The sequence below is a fragment of the Misgurnus anguillicaudatus genome, chromosome 18 (genome assembly GCF_027580225.2).
Source record: "Misgurnus anguillicaudatus chromosome 18, ASM2758022v2, whole genome shotgun sequence".
NCBI lineage: Eukaryota > Metazoa > Chordata > Actinopteri > Cypriniformes > Cobitidae > Misgurnus > Misgurnus anguillicaudatus.
The window spans coordinates 19376711-19397028 of NC_073354.2; the positions used below are offsets into that span (position 1 = coordinate 19376711).

The window sequence follows — 20318 nt, forward strand, 5'->3', positions numbered from 1 at the left end:
AAATGCCTACATTTACGTAATGTATGAGTTAACAAAGCACAGAGGTCTTAGTTTTGCCTCCTTTTATCATCTCCCCTAAACTGATGCTTATCTACCAAACAGCAAAACACTAATGCAGGCGCTATCCCAATCTGTCAGTCATCACTTAGTTATACAGAGTAGAAAAGATATAGGAGCCCACAGCCAGCTTGGCTTATTTACCTTGAAAAAAACCTGCAGCCGTCTATCTATATGACAGATCAGACAAAACACCATCGGGCAGGCGCTTCAAGAGCAAGGTAATGCCAAGACTGCACTTATATTTTGATAATGTGACAGCCCTGGAATGAGAGCGGAGGGGGGCAGGAAACTAGGAAAGAATGCCAGGAATGCCCATGTTTATCCAGCGTTCCATTGAGGTGGAGGCAGTCCACCACAGCCGGGCGTGTATAAATGAAGCCCTGCTGCTGCTGGAGAATCAGAACGCTCTGAGTCCTCCTAAGAGAAGCAACAGTTGCTCAGCTCAGCTTAAACTTCGTACCGAAGCTAAACTCTAGCTTTCACTCGACGCCGTCAGGAGGAACCGGATTCAGACTACGCAACGAGATTATCTTGATCGAATCCGAAGAGGAGACTGCAGTTTAGTAGCAGACACTTTGGATCCCCAAATTTGATACGTGAACACAGAGGTCAATATGTTTTCTGGAATGATGACTCTGAGACTGGTTTCTCTCCTGTGCCTGACCTTCTTAGGATTGGTGAGTATTTTTAATGATCTGCTATGATGATGATGCAGCTTTGATTTTGAATATATGTAAAGCTCAAGAATTTAGTGAATGTAGCCTGAAACATAATGTGATCAGGAAATCCAACTCTGTCAGACATGAATAGCTTATTGTAGCATCACATGCATTATTCTCGCATTATAGTAAAGAAACATTATGAAATGCTTAAATTGTCATATTCTTCAGGCCACAGCTCAGGAGTGCAGTGGACAGTGCCAGTGCCCTAACGCACCTCCCCAGTGTGCTCCCGGTGTGAGCCTGGTGTTGGATCCCTGTGGATGCTGCCGAGTATGTGCCAAACAGCTGGGTGAGCTGTGTACCGAGCGAGACGTCTGTGATATTCACAAAGGCCTGTACTGTGACTACGGCTCCCCGAGCAACCGTCGTATTGGAGTTTGCACAGGTGAGAATGCCATGCACATGCAAACTCGACTAAATCTTATATTTGTTGAATGTATTCAGAACTGTAAGTTAAAATATTTGCCTCTGCTCCATAGCCAGAGAAGGTGCCACCTGTGTATTCAACGGTATGGTGTATCGCAGCGGAGAGTCCTTCCAGAGTAGCTGTAAATACCAGTGCACGTGTCTGGATGGTGCCGTTGGTTGTGTGCCCCTTTGCGGGATGGACATCAGATTGCCCAGTCCTGACTGCCCGATGCCTCGCAGGGTGAAGGTGCCAGGAAAGTGCTGTGAAGAGTGGGTGTGCGATTCCCCTCAACAAAACACCTTTGTGGGCTCAGCTTTGGCAGGTAGGCATTACTGACTGTTCGATATTGAATAAGCAGCTGTTCACACATATAAATGGTGACTATTCATGAGGTTAGAGTAAATACCAGTGCGGTGATGTAATTCTAGTGTATGAATGACCTTATAGTAGTAAACATGGAAAAGTGTGATAGTATGATGATGACATCATGGTACTGGAAGGTGATGACTAACCTCCTCCTGTTGTTTTTAGCTTTCAGAGAGGAGGAAACATACGGGCCCGACCTCTCCATGATGAGAGAAAACTGCCTGGTCCAGACCACAGAATGGAGCGCATGCTCAAAGACGTGTGGCTTGGGAATCTCTACCCGTGTCACTAATGACAACCGAGAGTGCCGTCTGGAAAAGCAGTCTCGCCTCTGCATGGTTCGCCCCTGTGAATCGCACTTGGAAGAGAAAATTAGGGTAAGCAGATCATAGTTTACTCTTAGTCAGAATAATGACATCACTTGTTTTCATTAAACACGACGACTAAATGTCTGTTTGGTTTGTCATTTTTACAGAAAGGGAAAAAGTGCATCCGCACCCCTCGTGTCTCCAAGCCCATGAAGTTTGAGATTTCTGGCTGCACCACCACCAAGTCCTACAGGCCCAAGTTTTGCGGCGTCTGCACCGATGGTCGCTGCTGCACCCCCCACAGAACCACCACCCTCCCCATGGAGTTCAAGTGCCAAGATGGCCAAGTCATGAAGAAGCAGATGATGTTTATCAAGACCTGCGCATGCCACTACAACTGCCCTGGAGAGAACGACATCTTTGAATCCATGTACTACAAGAAGATGATCGGTGACATGGCATAAGACGACGACAACTACAACTAGTAGTAGAAAACCCATCCAGAGACTGTCCACTTGAATCGAACAGATATCCATCTCATATCTCAGCACAAAGTAATTGTTTGTCTTTTAATGGTTTGTTTCTTTCATTTTACATCTTATTTTTGTGTTTGCGTGTACATGTTTGTATCTTGTACGTGGACTCAGATTTATATATGTATATTAATTTTTATGGTGGATGTCTAGGGCTACTTTGCCTTGAAGTGCATAAAGGTTAAGGCTAGTGGGCAGGGCTTAAAAATGACCGGGCTCTATTCGGACGCCCCAAAAACAATTAATGCACTATAGTCCGACTCTGTGACGCCCCGTGTCACTGATTGGCAGATGACGCCGAGCCCCTCCCTAAACTGTGGTGGGCGGATTCAGAATCTGAGAGCGTAAAGAATAAGAAGCGTAATGGACGGCAGCTTTTAACCCCAGAAGCTGATCGCCTCACCCAGCTGGGAGGAGGAGAAAGAGATTAGAAAGAAACTGATGTGCTCTTGTGTTAAGTTCAGTGTTACTATCAGCTCAGATTTTGACTGAGCTGAACAGAGACATAAAAGTTTGGCCAAGAAGTATGAAGGTTATAAAAGCACTGAGTGTTTGACTTTGACCGTCTGGCTCTTCCTGTTGGGAGACCGTCAGTACCCCTGTCAAAAAAGACTGGATGAATTGTAGCTTCATTCTTTTTTTTATTACAGTATCTGTTTTCTGACAGCTGTAAATAATGTACATATTTTGTACAGCTTAATTTAAATCAAAAAGCATTTGTCTGTTTTTTTCTTGCTTGTTTTATGATAGCTTAATGTGCTGACTTGACTGTTCTTGTTACAGTTTGTTCAATATTTTATTGAGAAGTGTGACCAAAGAGGTTACATGTTTTCACTTTTGTAGTTTTAAATAAAATATTATATTTTTATATAAACACTGCTATCCTTTGTGTCATTTACATTATAACACAGTAAACACACACCTGATGTCAACCACACTTGAACATCACCATGATATCACATGGCATCTAATGTTCACACTTGAAATGTATTCAGTCCATCATCTTCAGGAGGACCACACACAGAGTCCTATGACACACTATAATGTGTTATATAATGTATAAAGAAACGTACAACTCCATAAGGGCAGCTGTTTGATAACTTACTGATTTACTTCCTAGTAATAATAATAATAATAATTTTTATTTATATAGCGCCTTTAAACACCCAAGGTCACTTTACAAGGATAGGACAAGATAATCATATACAAACATGAAAGTCAACAATATTAGCAGTCACTTACAAGGATAATGTAAGGGAGAGAGGGGAAAAAATTATAGACTATAAGCAGAGGAATAATTTAGAGAAATAATGTGTTTTTAGTACCCTTTTAACACACAAACACTTGTATACAGTAGGCAGTATTCTGTAAGCCCACTCATTAATCAATAACTACCAGTATTGGATTTGCACTGGAGCCAGTTCCAATCAATAGTACACCACAAAATAAAAAGATAATTATTGAGGTAAACAAAACATCTGTAAGATAGAGCTGAAGTTGTAATGTATTGTTTTCTACATAAAACTATCATAAATTAAAGTAAAGAACATTCTGTGAAAATATAAACATAATATGTTTAATACTGACTGAAAGACTATAGGGCTTATTCGATCTACGTCATCAATGTTCGCGGCGGCCATACAGTTGACATAAAACTGTCAGTCTGTCAATTGACAAGCGAGGCAGCGTGGGTATTATGCATGGTATTATCGGTGTAATTTTTTTAAAACTGCGCGATGGTGTGTGGTGTAATACACGGATGTTCTAACAACAGCAAAAAGAACCCCAGAATTAGTTTTTATGCGATACCGACTGTCAGAAAACATGCAAGGAAGGAGACAGAGGAGTCGAACCAGCGAAGGAGAGACTCCCAACAGCAAAGTCTGTCCCCATCATTTTTCCACAGGTGACGTTAGGGATATATGCTCACAGCAAAGTCTGTCCCCATAATTTGATCACATATGGTTAGCTGTAAGCAGTGGCTGAAACTGCTCTTTCAAATAAGCTGCCATAAATTGAGACAGTTACTAAATTAGTATTAATAACTATATGAACATAATAATAGGTCTGACATTGATACTAGGTAGGGAATTAAGGGCCGTTCACATAGTTTTGAAAATCTTTTATATTAAACAGAATAGCGGAGCTCACACCAAAACTATAACGGTACAGATACAATGAACGACATCATTGGGATCACTTTCTGAGCGATTTTTCCCAGCTGATGAAGGATAAACCATTGATAGCATTAAAATCTGTTTGAACTTCAAGTGCACGGCCACTTAAAATGACAGTGAAGCTCATTGCTGAGGTCTATAACATTAGATTACCTCCAGTTGCTGTGAAAATTGACTACGTAATGCTTTTTAATCTATTACATTAACTAACTGTTATGCCAAAAGGTAAGAGATTACACAAACTATTAGATTCACTGTTTAGAGTTACGCGAAACGCAGCGTGTTGAGGACATCGGCAAAAGTTTTTATTACAAGCAATATTAAAGGCAAGTGATTTGCGCGAGTGCCGTGAGCGAATTAGCATAAACGTATTGTTTGGTGATGTGGACGATGATATAGTTATCATTATAGTTATCGTTATAGTTATAATGTGAACGGCCCTTCAGTGCTTGTATGATGAATGGGGATACTGTATGAATAAATATCCGGATAAGTTACGGCTGGCAATAAGGACGGATCTTTACTTAAAGCTATTGGGTCTATTTGATATTGTTCCACAATAATCAAGCTCATCTTCTCTTAATACAGACGAGATTAAGCCATTAGGCTACTGCTCCCCTCGACTCAAATCTACGTGCGGCTATGAGCAGGACAGATGTCATGTCAACAAGATGGCCGCGGCTAGCGACTTCCGGTGTTTGCGAATAAGCCCTATTTCAAATATTCAAATCAATATGAAATCAATGATTGAAATCAAACTCTGATGCTTCTAATCTCTAAATTATGAGAAGACAGTGTCGCGTTTGTGCTTCTGGATTTAAATGATGTATAATGAGCGCCACCTGGTGCTTAAAGTGTAGCAGTGGAAAACCTAATGTTTGACTAAAACGTTAAATTAAAACAGATAAAAGTTGTCCTTACAACACCCTGATAAACAGTTCACCCCCAAAATTAAAATAAGCCCATATTTTACTCACTCTTAAGCCATGGGTGTGTATGACTTTCCACTTTTAGCCAAACACAGTCGAAGTTATATGAAATAATTATCCTGACTACTTTTTAGTTTTGTAATAGCATTGGATAGTGGTCCATTTTTAAAGTTTCAAAAAGCACATCCATCTTTTAAAAACTTAGTTATAAAATGTTTTCTGAGGTAATTTTTTTCACGCTTTAGTGACATGAGTAGGCCCGTTGTTGTTCATAAAATTCCTTACCTCAAGGATACTCGAGTATGCTGCATTGTTAAACACAGTTTACGTGCTTCTAAACAACACAACAAATTTGTGTGAGAACCAGATCGTACTCCTCAGTTTGGGTTTTGCATGCAATTATCAATTTTGAGTTCACGAGGGCACGGGAATCACATGCTCACATGAGGTAAAACTTACTGCAAAAATGCTTTCCTCTAATAATTGTATATAAACATATTTTTAAAGTCATTATTGAACGTTACATTAACCATGTGACTGTTTGTTTATATACTTGATTTAAAATTAGCCTACATTTTATAGCATAACTGTACAAATGTATTAATGACAGTGCCATTATAAATGGCACAATTATGGCACAATTAAACAGAACGTAAAAAGCCATTTCAGCTTATGCCAATATGTCATTATTCTGATTGAATTAATTATCAAAAAAGTATTTGATATGAAAGTTAGTCAACACTTTCATGAAAGCAGGGGGCTCAGATTGTTAGAAATGTAAGTGTGAGTGCAATGGAAAAGACTGTGACAGCTCTATAATATTTCTTTTAATGTCTATGTATGCACCAATATGTGAGCTTTGTTTACTTTAAGCAAACGAAGATTATCTATTGCGAGTAATAAGGAATTAAATGAATTAAAACACTTGACTTGGGTATGATGTAGCAAGCAGTGCCCTCTGTTGGTCAAAACGTACACAACACACTAAAAGGCAACCCTGTCTATTTAAAGGGGCCATGGACAAGACTTTTTTAAGATGTCAAATAAATCTTTGGTGTCCCCAGAGCACATATGTGAAGTTTTAGCTCAAAACACCATATAAATAATTTATTATAGCATGTTAAAATTGGTGTGTGGAAAAATGTGCCGTTTTGGGTGTGTCCTTTAATATGCAAATGAGATGATGAAATTCAAACACTGATCACAATGATGGTGGTTTGTTGCAATTAAAACTCAATTGTGCTTTTTTCTGCACTAAATGGCAGTGCTGTGATTGGATAGTGTAGATTAAGGGGTGGTATTATTATAATAAGAGCTCCTTATGACATCATAAGGAGAGCCAAATTTCAACAACCTATTTTTCATGTGCTTATAGAGAATGGTTTACCAAAACAAAGTTACTGGGTTGATCTTTTTCACATTTTCTAGGTTGATAGAAGCACTGGGGGACCCAATCATAGCACTTAAACGTGGAAACAGTCAGATTTTCATGGCATGGCCCCTTTAATGGCTTCACAACAGATCAGCGTGTGTACCATCATGATAAAGAAGCAATGTTTTGTCACCCCTTTGTCTTTTTGCATTTATTAAACACACTTGCTACGAACTATATAGAGTGCTTGAATACTTTTATACTGTACATATTTATAGGCTAGTTTATCTGCATCTGTAAGCAGGGCTCCAGACTGCCACCAAAATTTGAGAGTGTGCCACTGAATTTTACATCCAGTCGCACATGTGCGACTGCGACCAGTAAATTTGACCTTTTTTTGTGATGTGACACTGAATTTACAAACAGCACATTGTACTTTCTGCATCTATCATTAAAGTATTTATTAGTAATACGGTAGAAATTAGTAGAAATGTGAATATTTAGTTAGCATGTTGATTTACAGTGTGTGCCCCTAAATTTTCTGGTTGCGCCCCTAAAATGTTCAGTTGGGGGCCACGGTGCTCCTAGTGAAAAAAGTTAGTCTGGAGCCCTGGTAAGTCATTTGGTTTGCTTTTCATTAGACAAAAACACTATACAACACCAACCAATGTCTTTATTTAAAAATCTTTTTATTTAAGCTTAGGTTAGCTAGTCTGACAACTAGTCTAGGTGCTCCTTTTCTTGATTGTTAGGATGAAGGGCAGGATTGAATACCACAGTCCCACATTGACCCTCTTCAGAAATTCCGAATGGCACTGTTTAAAGAGAAAGCCATATGTTAGAAAGTCACAGACTAAATAAATAAAAGTACCATAACAAAAAATAAACCTATTATTGTGGGACTCACCATTTGGTATATTGACATAGCCAGCCACGAGAATCACGAAATCATCTTTAAAGTCAGCATTGTCAATGTTAAAATCCTCAAATGTGGGCTTTAGATCATCATAGAGAACCCATCGATCGGAGAGGAATAACCCAACAATGACGTGGTCGAGTGATGATTTTTGTGTCATCAATAAAAACTGTAGTTTGAAGACTCTAATCAAAGTGATAGAAAGCATTGTAAATAACACACATCATAAACATACAGTAATTTTCTGTTTTTCTTTATGAACGGATTTGTTGTTTCTACCTGTCATAGTCATCACAAACAGTCAGTGGTGGTGCTGTATCCAGCCGTCGGTCTACATCCACTATAATGGCTGCAGGATTTTTATCGTTCATACCTAAAGCACGCACATCTCCAAGGTGTTCAAATTTGCTTGTGTTGAAAACAGAAACAACATGTTAGAAAACATACATTTACGATCACCAATAAGGTTAAGCTTACAACAAATATTTTACAATTTGAAAAGGTTTCTGACCAAATTTAGATTACAGTGATGTAAATATGTAGATTTTAAGCATTTTGGAATTTTATTCTAAACAGACTGTGCTCAAAAATCATCAAATGTAATTGTTCCTATAATTCATGACTCTCTAGAGTAAAGAATTCTGTGTGTACAGTATATAGACGTCTGTGTTTATGTTTTCACAAAGATGCTAATATTATTTTAAAATGCTATAATAATTTAAAAGAATAATATTAAATTCATAGAAAGTGTCATCCAAACTTGGTGTGTTACAGATAATTTAACTTTGACAACACATTTCAGAGAAGTTAAAAACACTATACTAATGTTACCTTAATGTTTTGATGAGAATTTCTTGAGAAATTTTGTCCTCATCAAAATGGTATGTGCCCAAAACAAGTTCATTAAATATGTTTAAATGGTCCTTTGGTTCACTTTTAGCATCTATTACAAAATATAGATTACCAAATTCATTTGTTATAGTAACCTGAAATATCATATTTTTGGCCAAATCAAACTGTGCGAAGACCCAACACGCTTTGGCTTCATCATATTTTCTAGCACCTAAAAAGACCATAGCTGCTTTCAGTATTGAATTACAGCTGAAAAGAGATCTAACTTGGTCATTTTTTAAATATAAACAAAATGAGGCCATCAGAAGTGAATCCGTGACACACATATTAATGAACTTGAATGGGCCACAGTAACCATCAGCTGACAAAGAGATAGCATCAGCAGAACTCATGTATATCTCTCCAGAACTACAGAATACAGATAAAAATAAATTAGGCACTGCTAATAAAAAAAACTATATTATAATATGGATTTTTGTTAGTTTACAGATGACTAGATATTACCTTTGCCCAGTCCTCTTAAATAGATCATCAGCTGTTAGAAATGAGTAAAAACTTACTTCAGTCAAATGTGAGTAAAAAGTGTTCTTGTTATGACATTATTATTAACTGTAATTACATACATCTTACAAAGAAGACTAATGTAATTTCAAACCTTGTTCCAGGAGATGTTGCAGACAATTCAATTTAACAATATCAAAGTTGTGAGGCCTGTCGAAACAACAGAATAGGAAAGTAAATTTCAGACAGTATGATTTACAATGTGTACTATATCCTGCAAATCCAATATGACTCACTGTACATTTGTCATGTATATCATTGTGGAGCATAATTCATTTCATAATTAGAATGTTTCATGATTTTCATTTTGTTCCCTTAGTAGTCAGTCTATATGTGATGAAAAACCAACCCTATATCACGAAATTGCGTGACTATTTCACGCATGGACCAAATTATAGGAATACCGGCATTTAAAACGGACGACGTCAGACCGCGCTGACAGCTTCAGACCAATCATAATGTTTAATGCAGATGACGCGTTTACCCCCGTACTGTTTTACGGATGTTTCCACACACACGCTGCTTGAAAGTCGAGCACACCTGAAGTTTACGTCCACATTTCTTCACCAAAGCTTACCACATACTTGCCAAATTGCTGACGTCCTTAGCACGCTCTCTGTGAAGCCTAAAGTGCAAACAGTACTGTTGTTTAAAATGCATTTTCGGTTTGACGTCGCCTCATGCAATGTTGTTTGGTCATGAGCAACTTCGCGACTGTCAGAGTTTACCACAGACGTAAAAACGACAAAATACAGACCGTGGATATGAATGACGTGGGTTGTTTTCAAATACAACACTGAGCTCGCCGTGTGCTACAGGTACTTCCGCTTTGTCAACGAATTTACCGGTATTTTGTTACTGATGTGTAAATGATGTCTTCCTGGTAAAAAGACGGAATGTCACTGCGTGTGTGAACAGCACATTTTTGTATTTACTGGTAAATTCATTCTGGTAAATTCATGGTAATTTACCAGAATTACTGTGTGAAAGAGGCTAATGTCACGCTTTGCCGCGTTTGAGCGTGAACATGTCACGCTTTTCTGTTTGTGTCACTGTCACTTATTGGTTACTCAACTTTTTTGTCCTATTTTCAAACCATTGTCGCTTCGGTTTAGGGTTAGATTTGGTGCTTGTGTTATATGTCACTTTAAGTATTTGTCACTTTAAGTATTGGTTCATAAAATAAAAAGATACAATACTTATTCTTTTATATTTTCTAAACTTTAACCAATTGTCACCTGACGTTGGGGTTAGAGTTTGTTTAGGTAAGGGTGTAATTTTATGTAAATCTAACCCTAAACCGAAGCAACAATGGTAAGAAATTAGGACAAAAAAGTTGAGTAACCAATACGTGACAGTGACACAAACAGAAAGCGTGACATGCTCACGCTCAAACGCGGCAAAGCATGACATTGTCACGCTGGTCCATGCGTGAAATAGTCACGCAATTTCGTGATACTGGGTTGTGAAAAACCATAGATGCTTGATGTAGTGGATCATGGCTTGCACAAACAATTGCCTAGAATATTTGCCTTCATTTTTAGGTCCACTACCTGTTTGTACTTTTGCCATGTAGTGTACACTACATCACTACTGTTTTGTCTGGAATCCACTGGGTCATAAATTGGATGGTTAGCAGCTCCCTGTAAGCACTCGTTAGCAATGGAGGTATATGGTGATAAACCTATTTCCCCATTGACACATATATAAGTAGGGGAGAACCTGGTGAAAGTAACAAAGCGATTTTCCCCGAGCCCTGAAAACATTTGCATCCCAAACTATGACAGCATCTTAGGCACACAAACCCTTGACAGACCTGACAAATATCACATTATGTGTAGATCCAGAAAGGTGTTTTCAACCATGATAAGTAAATTCCTAAAGCGGTAATTTTATTTAAAACGCGTTGTGCTTTTCATTTCATGTGTTAAAGCAACACTAAAGAGTTTTTGGTCTTTGCTCTACCTACAGGTTGGAAGAGGAATTGTCCATTACCACTGTGGTAAATAATTTAGCCAACTGCAGCATAGCTGGCTCTGATTGGATTAGGTCTGCCGTAAAGCAAGTTTTTGTAGTTTTCACTTGAACTACAGGACCACGACCCGATGGTTGAAAACTTCTTTAGTGCTGTTTTGGCCGATAGAGGGCTGCAAATCGAATGTGAAAGTGCCGTTCACCCTGTTTCGAGTGGATGAACGACTGAAACTTTTTTGGAAACGTTATTTTAAGGTAAAAAAAACTTTTTGGTGTTGCTTTAAAGTACTGGTAGCCTGCCTACATCAGACTTTGTACTTCCGCTAAATTTCATTACACTTCTGTACTCAGTCTGAGATACCTCCCATTCTAACTGTTTTCTTCCGGTCTCAAAACGGCCGTCCAATCAATGAACAGAGGGCGGGCCGAGAGCCGTGACGTAGACGCTAAGCGGCAGCACCGAATGTACGGTTGTAGTTTGTAGTGGACATGGAGGAACAGAAAGCTATTTGCTCTGTTGTGGAGCAGCGGCACTTGCCAACTTAAGCCCGAACAAGAACAGTGTTTGTTAAACATTTTGAATGGAGATTGTTGCCCTACTCACGACAGGTTTTGGGAAAAGTTTAATTTATCAACTATTACCGATCGTCAGCAAGAAGCTGTATGCAGCACAGCTTGACATGTACAACGATTGAGAAATCATGGAAGGGAATTTCATTGTTCACAGCTAACCGTGGGCAAACATTCTTTGGTGACGTTCCTGATTAACCAGAAAATAAGGTAGGAAGATTTAATTTACATGTGGTTATGGCTGTCTGGTGGAAGAGTTTGAGAGGAGAGAGGGGCGTTCCTCCACTTAGATGTGAGTGGAAAGACACCGTAAGGATAGTGTTTAACTAGCTCTGGCCCCATTTACTTTACATAATCTGCAAAAGTCGTTCACAGCCATGTTAACTCCGGTATTTTGCTCGATAGCTTTGTTTTGACATCATACGTGTGTTTTACAGCAGAAATTCGATGCGGCTGAGCCGGCGCATAACGCACATCATATCCAAACATTATGTGATTGGCTTACGTTTAGACCAATGATTTTAAACTTCAGACAAGCCCCTCCCACGAGAAGGAAAACGGTTGTCAATTATGCCCAGCCAGATTCTGTCTATGAAGTGAAGCAAAATAGCAGAGGATGATATTACCAGGCTAAAGTACTGGACCCGCTTCCCCAAAACGTTCTTATCGCTAACTATTTCTTAACCTATTCCTTAACCCCTCTCTTAACTCTATAGCACGATTCCCAAAACGTTCGTACGTTCAGTAGTGACAGACCGATATATCGGCCGGCCCGATATTTGCAAGCTTTATGTGTATCAGCATCGGCCGATATGTGGCTGCCGATTTTTTCCGACATTAGTTACAGACAGAGTGCCGCAAGCGATTGCAGGTCATGTGACCAAAAACAACCAACCTTTCCATGACAACATCGAAAGCTCTGCCTAACAGCTGATCATAGCTGGACAAAGAGGGTTTTTATTTCTCATCTCTAAGGGACGTTTTCCCGGACAGGGATTAGACTAGTCCTAGACTAAAATAAATGTAAGAACTGTCCAAACTTATAACATCTCTTTTTAACATATATTAAAATACATCAGTGCCCTGTGTTTTGCCTCAAAATTGACACAAGTAAAGGTTTTAGTAAGGCATCTTTGTTAAAACTAGTTATATTTCCTAATTAAACTAAGCTCTAGTCCTAGTTTAAGATAATTCCTGTCCGAGAAACCACCCCTATATATTCTTGTAGTAGTTAAGTGCTAGAAATCAATATCCTTTGCTGATAGTTCCTCGTCATTGTGGAGAGTACAGTTCATGGTTCCATAGCACCCTCACCTAGTTTTTTTAAGTTCAATAAATGTTACTTTTTTTAAATTGAGACTAACATTTGGCATCATCATTGTGTCATTTTTATGATGTAAATTGAGTGAGCAAAAGAAATATCGGCTCCAAATATCGGCTCTAGAAAATCGGCAGTCTGTATCGTTCATCGGCTATGAAATCGGCATCGGCAATGAAAAATCCATATCGGTCGATCCCTAACGCTAAGTATATCTTCTGTACGTCACACTTTCATAAGATTGGTCTGGACCATTCGTAAGCTCTCTCTTAGGGTTGTTTGAACGCAAAATGGTATCGTCGCCAGCCCGCCACTGTGCAGCAGTCTTTAGAAATCAGTGTAGCGCAGTACAAGTTAAACTATGGTATGTTGACAATGATTTTATGTTATGGAAATTTTAAAACTTACAATAAAATATGTTTGCAATGGATACAGGACTATTTATGCAGTTGACTTTATTTGGTATCAGAACTAATGAAACAAAGATGGTGCCGGTGTTGTGTCGAAGTTTGTTCCCCATCAAGTCTGTTCCCTCTATGTTTATAGCGTTTTCATCACTTAACATTTATAATTTATTTAGAAAGATTAAAGATTTGAATTGATTATACTAAAAAGCAATAATATCATGTATTCTATAATACAATTTATAAAATATTTCATACATTCGAGAGTTTTATATAGAGGGGTTGCAAGTTTACAAACATTGCAGGGTGCGCGCGCATCCAGGAGGCAGAAAGCCCGATTGGTGAGCTGATCCGCTACTGCAACAACCTTAATTATTGAAGCGTTCTTTATTGTTTGTACATAAATAAGACTTGATTTTAGTTGGATCTGTTTTTCTGTCTTTATTTTTGCAGTGTTACTGTGATACATGTATGAATTATAATGTTATAAATATAATGCTAGTAACGTAATAGTCGCATCTACTGGTATGTTAACATCAGGCACCCAGCACTGACTCTGTTGGTACTATTTTCCACGCAAAAATTCCTTGACATTTTGACTTACAGACACCGCTACTAGCATACAACACAATGCACGTCTCTTCTTTCTGCCTCTTGGTTGCGCGCGCAACCAGTTAGTGACGTCGCCGTGCAACCGGTCTATTAGGGTATGTCTTTTAACATTATTACATTATACTGTTTGTTTTAAAAAGTTATGTTTGCATACATAATAAAAGAGTTTTAAAAAGTTATGTTTGCATACATAATAAAAGAGTTTGGTTCCAAAACGCGATAAAAGCCATTAAAAAAAAAATAATGAGTTACTGCCAAAATCAGTATTATATCAGGTCAGTATTTAAAAGTAAATTCTTAATTTTACGCAAAATCCAATATCCGCCGTGTTATTTTGTCATCTTTTCTCCCTTTTTTCCCAAAATGCGATAAACGCCACTCTTCCTTTTTTACAGAACGCAATAAATCCACTCCAGAAATTACAGCCCACCATTCCACGCAATGTAAACAAACAATGGCGAAATCCTAGTTTTCCTCATTTAACTTTGTACTTCGTGATCAACAAACAAAACAAAATAATACTTCAATTGCATTGATAAACCTGTGATGGTTTTCTGTGACGGAAAAGAAACGCCATCAACATCTAATAATTTACGTGAAGCACTCGGGAGATGGGTGCTTATCTCCAGACAGCATCAAGTTTCTCATGTTAACACATTGACCCCAGGATATCTTATGAAAAACTTTCCATTATTTTACTCAAAGTCAACGAAAATCGAGCCGGACCAAAACATTTTACAGCTGATCGCTGCGAAAAATGCTAAGCGACGACGTCAAGTATGACAGCAGCATTGACAGTGATCTTAATATGACAAAGTAAGTGTTTTGATTAATGACATTAATGTTTATTTTTTTAGTCAGTGTGTACAACTGTTCAACTAAATGAATATAAAATGGCAAAGATGAATGCACATTTGTACATTGAATTAATAGATTTCTAGCATTTTGAAACAAAAGCTATCATGGATTTATTGCATTTTGAATAAAAAATAATTCGTTTTTATAATAAATCTTTGAAAATCAAGTTACATTTGAATTTTTTATGTTTTTATAACCTAAAGATGCAATGTGAAAGTCTGTAACAGAAAATAGTGGTTTTCATCTTGTCACTTTCTTGGTATACGCACAACCGGCGCAACGTCATAGAATGTCTCTGAACAGGTTCACGCCCACTTTTGGGGGAAACAGACTAGACCTGATGTCACAGGGTGACTTAGGGCGGAACCAAAAAGGGAGAGGAGAGGTTCCGCCCGGACAGAATTTTTAAAAGCACCTTTCACTTCCCAGTCTCCCTGGCAACACAAATCAGGAAGAAATGAGCCACAGGTGCAGCCAATTTATGTAGCAGCTCTGATTAGAGGAAGAAATGAGGACGGGCCACATAAATGGAGCTGTAGCAGCACACAGGAGGGGAGTTGTTTCGGGCACGAGCTCCACTACTGCCTAGGGCAGACCCAAATCACACGCTCTGTCCTCGGAGGAGCCGGAGGGCGCCGTTGATCCACAGAGCGCTTAGAGCGAGAGGAGAGAGTACGGCAGCCAAGAGAGGCAAAAGAGGACGGAGCTGTGAGAGAGAGTTAAAGGAGCACTGCACCCGGCTGGTTGTGGTGTTATACTGAAGAGCTTTTGGCTGGAATTGTATGATTGTGAAGACATCGGGAACCTTAGAGGTTGTGAGGAGAACGGATACATGACAAATTGAGACAAAATGAAAAGAGGGGATTGAAAACGGCATCGCTGTGAGTACCAAGATCTAGTTGAAAGTGTCCTGTGTATTAACCTGGCTTTATGTTAAATCCCTCCAGGAGAAGGAGGGCGGCCCTACCCCTAATATAGCGCGGTGGGCGAGCCGAAGGAATACTTACCGAAGCAGTCACAACGACGACACCACTAGCTCGGCCGCATATTTTCATAGCCAAATCTGAACTAAGCGAAGTGAGGGAAGACGGGTGTCTTTTTCGTACACTTGGAGTGGTGGGTGAGTCTTTGTGCTGTGGAAACCTTTATTTTTGATGTGGTGCTGTATATTGCTGTGGGTTGCTGTGTATTGCTGTGTGTCTTGTCAGATCAACCCCCGCCTTCACGCACTTCGTCGAGGGAAGACAAAGAGGCTGCTGGCTTTAGTTAGTTCAGTACAGCATATGTTGTGAGCGTGCTTCGGGCCTCCAGAAATAAACGGTGCCCAGAAACGATTTTCCCCCGTCTAGACATCGGGCGGATGTGAAGAGTGGCGGTGAAGAGCCGAGGAAACAGCAGAGGTGTGAGTACGATTTGGGGCTATTACTGTTGATGTTTCCAATTGCATAAACATTGTTGTTGCAGAGAGAGAGGTGACGTAATTCCATCGTCCCGTGGCCTCTACAAAGGGGCGCCCCTGTCCAGAGTTCGAACGCCTGACGGTAACGAGGAAAGGGCAGCGCTCGGCCCGGTGAGACGTTGGGATATTCCACCCCTCTGCCACCATCTAGCGGTCGTGAGGGTTCGCCCCCGACGCCACCTAGGAACTACTTACCCCATCGCACGCCGCGCCGACTGCCCTGTTTTCTACAGTATGGTGCTTTGGCACTATTTGGTTAAGCTGGTGTTGCAGGGACTGTTACATGTGCAGTCGACATTGTTGAGGGGTTTATGCTGAGTATTTTTGTGTTGTTGCCTGGCCTACACTATGCCCATTTTTGATGCGTCGTTATTCAATAATTTTTCCCATCCTGCTGTAGGCTAATGTTTTTTCATCTGATCTTTTGTCCCCACCACTTTTCAACACAAACTGACACCCTGAATGCCGTATTAAACAGAAGTAACTGCAATTGCCTGCCAATCAATTCTGATTGTAGTAGCCTACCTTACCATTAGTATAAAAGTGTGTATTACATAATTTTTGTTAAAAGTCGTTAAACCAATGTCAAGAAGTGGCACAAGTGGCACAATGGGATAAGGAGGGTGGATGATTAGCGAGGGATACCCGGTTCGTCTACCCGTATTACAAATTGATAATTTAATGAATAGTCTATATTTTACGGATAACCTAAACTATGTTAAAATAAATGTTACTGGATTAATTTGAGTAATGCTCCATTTGTATAGAATGTGTTGTCTTTCTAAACACCATAATGCACCTTCGCGTGAAGTGATAAATCAATCCCTGAGCGAACAATCCCAAATAATTCAGCACCATCACTTGGGACAGCACCATTGTTACGTCGAACTTAGAGGCAGCATTTTAAGAAACTTCCTAATAGGCTTTTCACACCTGAAATTGTTAACCCTGGGTTATTCTAAAACCAGGGTTAACGGAATCCTGGGTTATTTTTTTTCATGTTTCACACTGTTCAAACTTAACCAGGGGTTAAGAGATAACCCTGGGTATTTATAATTTGACGTTTCACACTGTGCATTCCTAAGCCCTGGGTCAGGAGTCTCCAACCCAGCTCCAACACACCTGTCTGTAATTATCAAGCAACCCTGAACACCTTGATTAGCTACTTCAGCTGTGTTTAATTAGGGTCATAACATTGTAACCCTGCTTCGTTTCACACTGCATGCGTTTGGCACCGCAATGCGGGGTTAACACCACAAATGTGGTGCTAACCCTGCTCCGGAGCAGGGTTTCATAACCCTGGGTAAAAAGCGGTGCTAACTCCGCTTTCAAATTACAGGTGTGAAACGCTCCTTAACCCAGGGTTAAAAGCGGGGTTTAGAATGAAGATAACCCAGGGTTAAGCGCAGTGTGAAAACCCCTTAAGTCGCCCGTTTCACCTGATTCGCCTGAATCGCCCGTTTCACCTGATTCGCCTGAGTCGCCTGTTTCACCTGATTCGCCTGAGTCGTCTTGTTCACCTGATTCGCCTGAGGGTAGTACCCGGACGCAGGAGGGAGGCAGAGGACACCGAGGAGGAGGCAGAGGTTTTCCCTGGTTCACGCCTGCCTCACAACCCTGGTCCATTCCTGCCCCATGACCCAGTTCCACGTCCGCCCCATGACCCAGGTCCACTTCCGCCCCATGACCCAGGTCCATGTCCACCCCATGACCCCGGACCACGTCTGCCCCATGACCCCGGACCATGTCCGCCCCATGACCCCAGACCACACCTGCCACATGACCCAGGACCGCCCCTGCCCTCTGGTCCTACCCTGCCAAAAGGTCCTGGCCCGCCCACCCACCCTTGGTCTATTCTGGCTTTTATTTTGAGATCTGGTAATGTCATACTTCACTTCCCACTTCCTGTGTATTTGTATTTACCAGTCAGATCTGTTCACTCCCCGCTGATTATTGTTTGTTAGCCTACCTATTGTTTATCCTGTTTCATGTTCTGTGTTTGTCTGTTTTTGACCGTGCCTGTTTGTTCTGGATATTGTTTGTTTGCTGCCTGCCCTGACCTATTGTCTGTTATTTGGATACTCTTTTGGATTGCCCTTTTTGGATGTGTTTGCTTGCCTACATGGAATTTATAAATAAACCTCTTTTGCACATGGATTCAACTCTCCTTTGCTTTGTTTAAAGCATCCCACGTTACAGTAACATTATCATTTAAAATTAAGTTTGTTCTGAAAAGTTGTACTTTCACCGCGCTATCCCCTATAGTAGTTATGTATTCTGTCTTTTTAAATAAACTTTTACATTACAAATAGTAGGCTACACTGTAGGTAATGACTTAATGTAAGTGTGAAATGTTTTGACTGTTTGCTTGCATCTGTATACCGTTTATGACGCCATAGCTCAAACACTTGTCTGACGCAGCATGTTTCCACTTGTATGCGGTGAAGCTTAGTTCACATAATTTCTGAATAGTTATTATATTTAAACACTATGTCTGAGTGGCATTAACAATTGTTTAGGTTTCTATCATTCAATTTAAGACCGCACAAACCACCGCAACTATCCAATAATCCATACACCGGTATTTTGTTCATATTCAACTATTTATTATTTCACTATTGATAAAGTTAATTATATTATATCATTAAATAATTACATAATACTTTTACATAATGTCTTAAAATCAAAGCCCTGTATGTCCAGAAAGTTAAAAGCTGTTTAGCTTAACATAAAATCCTACATGGTACCAAACAGCAACAGCATTTCAACTTATTCCAAATTCTTCACTATTTGATTTTTTGAAATACAGATAAGTAATATTTAATGTTTTTACCTGTATATTTCCATTGCCAATCATTAGCATTTGTTTATCGTTCTGTGTTGGTAAGTGGTGTTGAAATAATGACGCGTATCTACTTCTCTAAATGCAGTCAAATTTCAGATGACCAGGCAAAAATGTCGCAAAGCTGTGATTTGATTGCGACCGCTGTTACTTGGGCAAACAGGTACAGGTTGTTGACTTATACAAAGCAGCTACACAGGGCGTGCCTCAACATGTAATTTTTCATTACTTTAAGCCTGGGGTTAAATGTACTTAGATGCTGTTTATAAAAGAACAGGTTTATGATCTACAGTATGTACAAGTTTATTTAAACATACAGAATTGCTAATTAGAAATTCTACTACATCATTTCTTTGCAGTACACTCTTAAAAGTAAAGGTTCTTAAAATGTTGTTCACACTGATGCCATAGAAGAAACATTTTTGGTTCTTAAAAAAAACATTTAAAGATTTTTTGAAGAATCATTTCTATTAAATTGAGACGCAGCAATGGTGATCTTGTATCACCTTGAAGGAATTATTGGCAATAACAACCAATATCTGATAACTCTGTTATCCTGCTTATTACACAGCTACTTGCCACATGAATAAACATATGTACACAAAATATTGATTTAATATATGTTATTATACCACAGTTCTTTCTGGTTCTCGAATCTGATTGGCTAAGAGCTATGCGATATTGTACTGATAACGGCACAGTAACCGCTTCACCTTTCGTATCATTCCGCCACCTAGTAAATGGAGGTCCTAAACAGGCTCATCTCTGAATGGAAAAACTGCACGCACACAAGCAAGGACACACACAAACGCGCTGTTTTTAATCACTCTCCGTGTGTCTCATTAGTTCACTACCTCGTAAATCAGTATGTGAATCCCAAGTTATTATTCCGTCAAAGATCAGCGCTCTTGGATGTTACGTTAAACTTAATGGGAGTAATGTCTTGTCACATGTGGACACTTGGAAAGAGGAATGTAAACACTCATTTTTTCTGGAGCTATATCTCTTATCAGAACGCGAAAACACAGTGGAACTGCAGGTAAGCACCGCAGTTTTTAAATGTGGACATTGATCAT

General features: G+C 39.5%; 2 protein-coding genes across 2 annotated transcripts; one reads left to right on the plus strand and one right to left on the minus strand.

Moving 5' to 3' along the window:
* The first annotated feature begins 445 nt into the window (after positions 1-445).
* On the plus strand, positions 446-3272 carry ccn2a (cellular communication network factor 2a). Its single transcript, XM_055186597.2, has 5 exons — positions 446-737; positions 951-1167; positions 1262-1513; positions 1723-1934; positions 2033-3272. Exons 1-5 carry the CDS (start codon positions 675-677, stop codon positions 2327-2329), a joined length of 1041 nt encoding a protein of 346 aa, XP_055042572.2. The 5' UTR covers positions 446-674; the 3' UTR covers positions 2330-3272.
* Positions 3273-7558: 4286 nt separating this feature from the next.
* Positions 7559-19360, minus strand: LOC129429915 (uncharacterized). Its single transcript, XM_055186900.2, has 7 exons — positions 19234-19360; positions 9300-9355; positions 9149-9179; positions 8624-9052; positions 8072-8200; positions 7784-7977; positions 7559-7691 (listed from the first exon to the last, which is right to left on the minus strand). The coding sequence occupies exons 1-7, from the start codon at positions 19245-19247 to the stop codon at positions 7597-7599; spliced, it is 948 nt and encodes a 315-aa protein (XP_055042875.2). The 5' UTR covers positions 19248-19360; the 3' UTR covers positions 7559-7596.
* Positions 19361-20318: the final 958 nt, after the last annotated feature.

Bases quoted from the DNA above. Each gene is read 5' to 3' on its own strand.
- LOC129429915 (XM_055186900.2), bottom strand. The intron at 9,180-9,299 runs GTTTGAAATTAC...CATTTCTAACAG, and splicing joins GCAACATCTCCTGGAACAAG to CTGATGATCTATTTAAGAGG. The intron at 9,053-9,148 runs GTAATATCTAGT...TGTATTCTGTAG, and splicing joins TTTAAGAGGACTGGGCAAAG to TTCTGGAGAGATATACATGA.
- ccn2a (XM_055186597.2), top strand. From the start codon at position 675: ATGTTTTCTGGAATGATGACTCTGAGACTGGTTTCTCTCCTGTGCCTG. The intron at 738-950 runs GTGAGTATTTTT...CATATTCTTCAG, and splicing joins GCCTGACCTTCTTAGGATTG to GCCACAGCTCAGGAGTGCAG. The intron at 1,935-2,032 runs GTAAGCAGATCA...TCATTTTTACAG, and splicing joins ACTTGGAAGAGAAAATTAGG to AAAGGGAAAAAGTGCATCCG.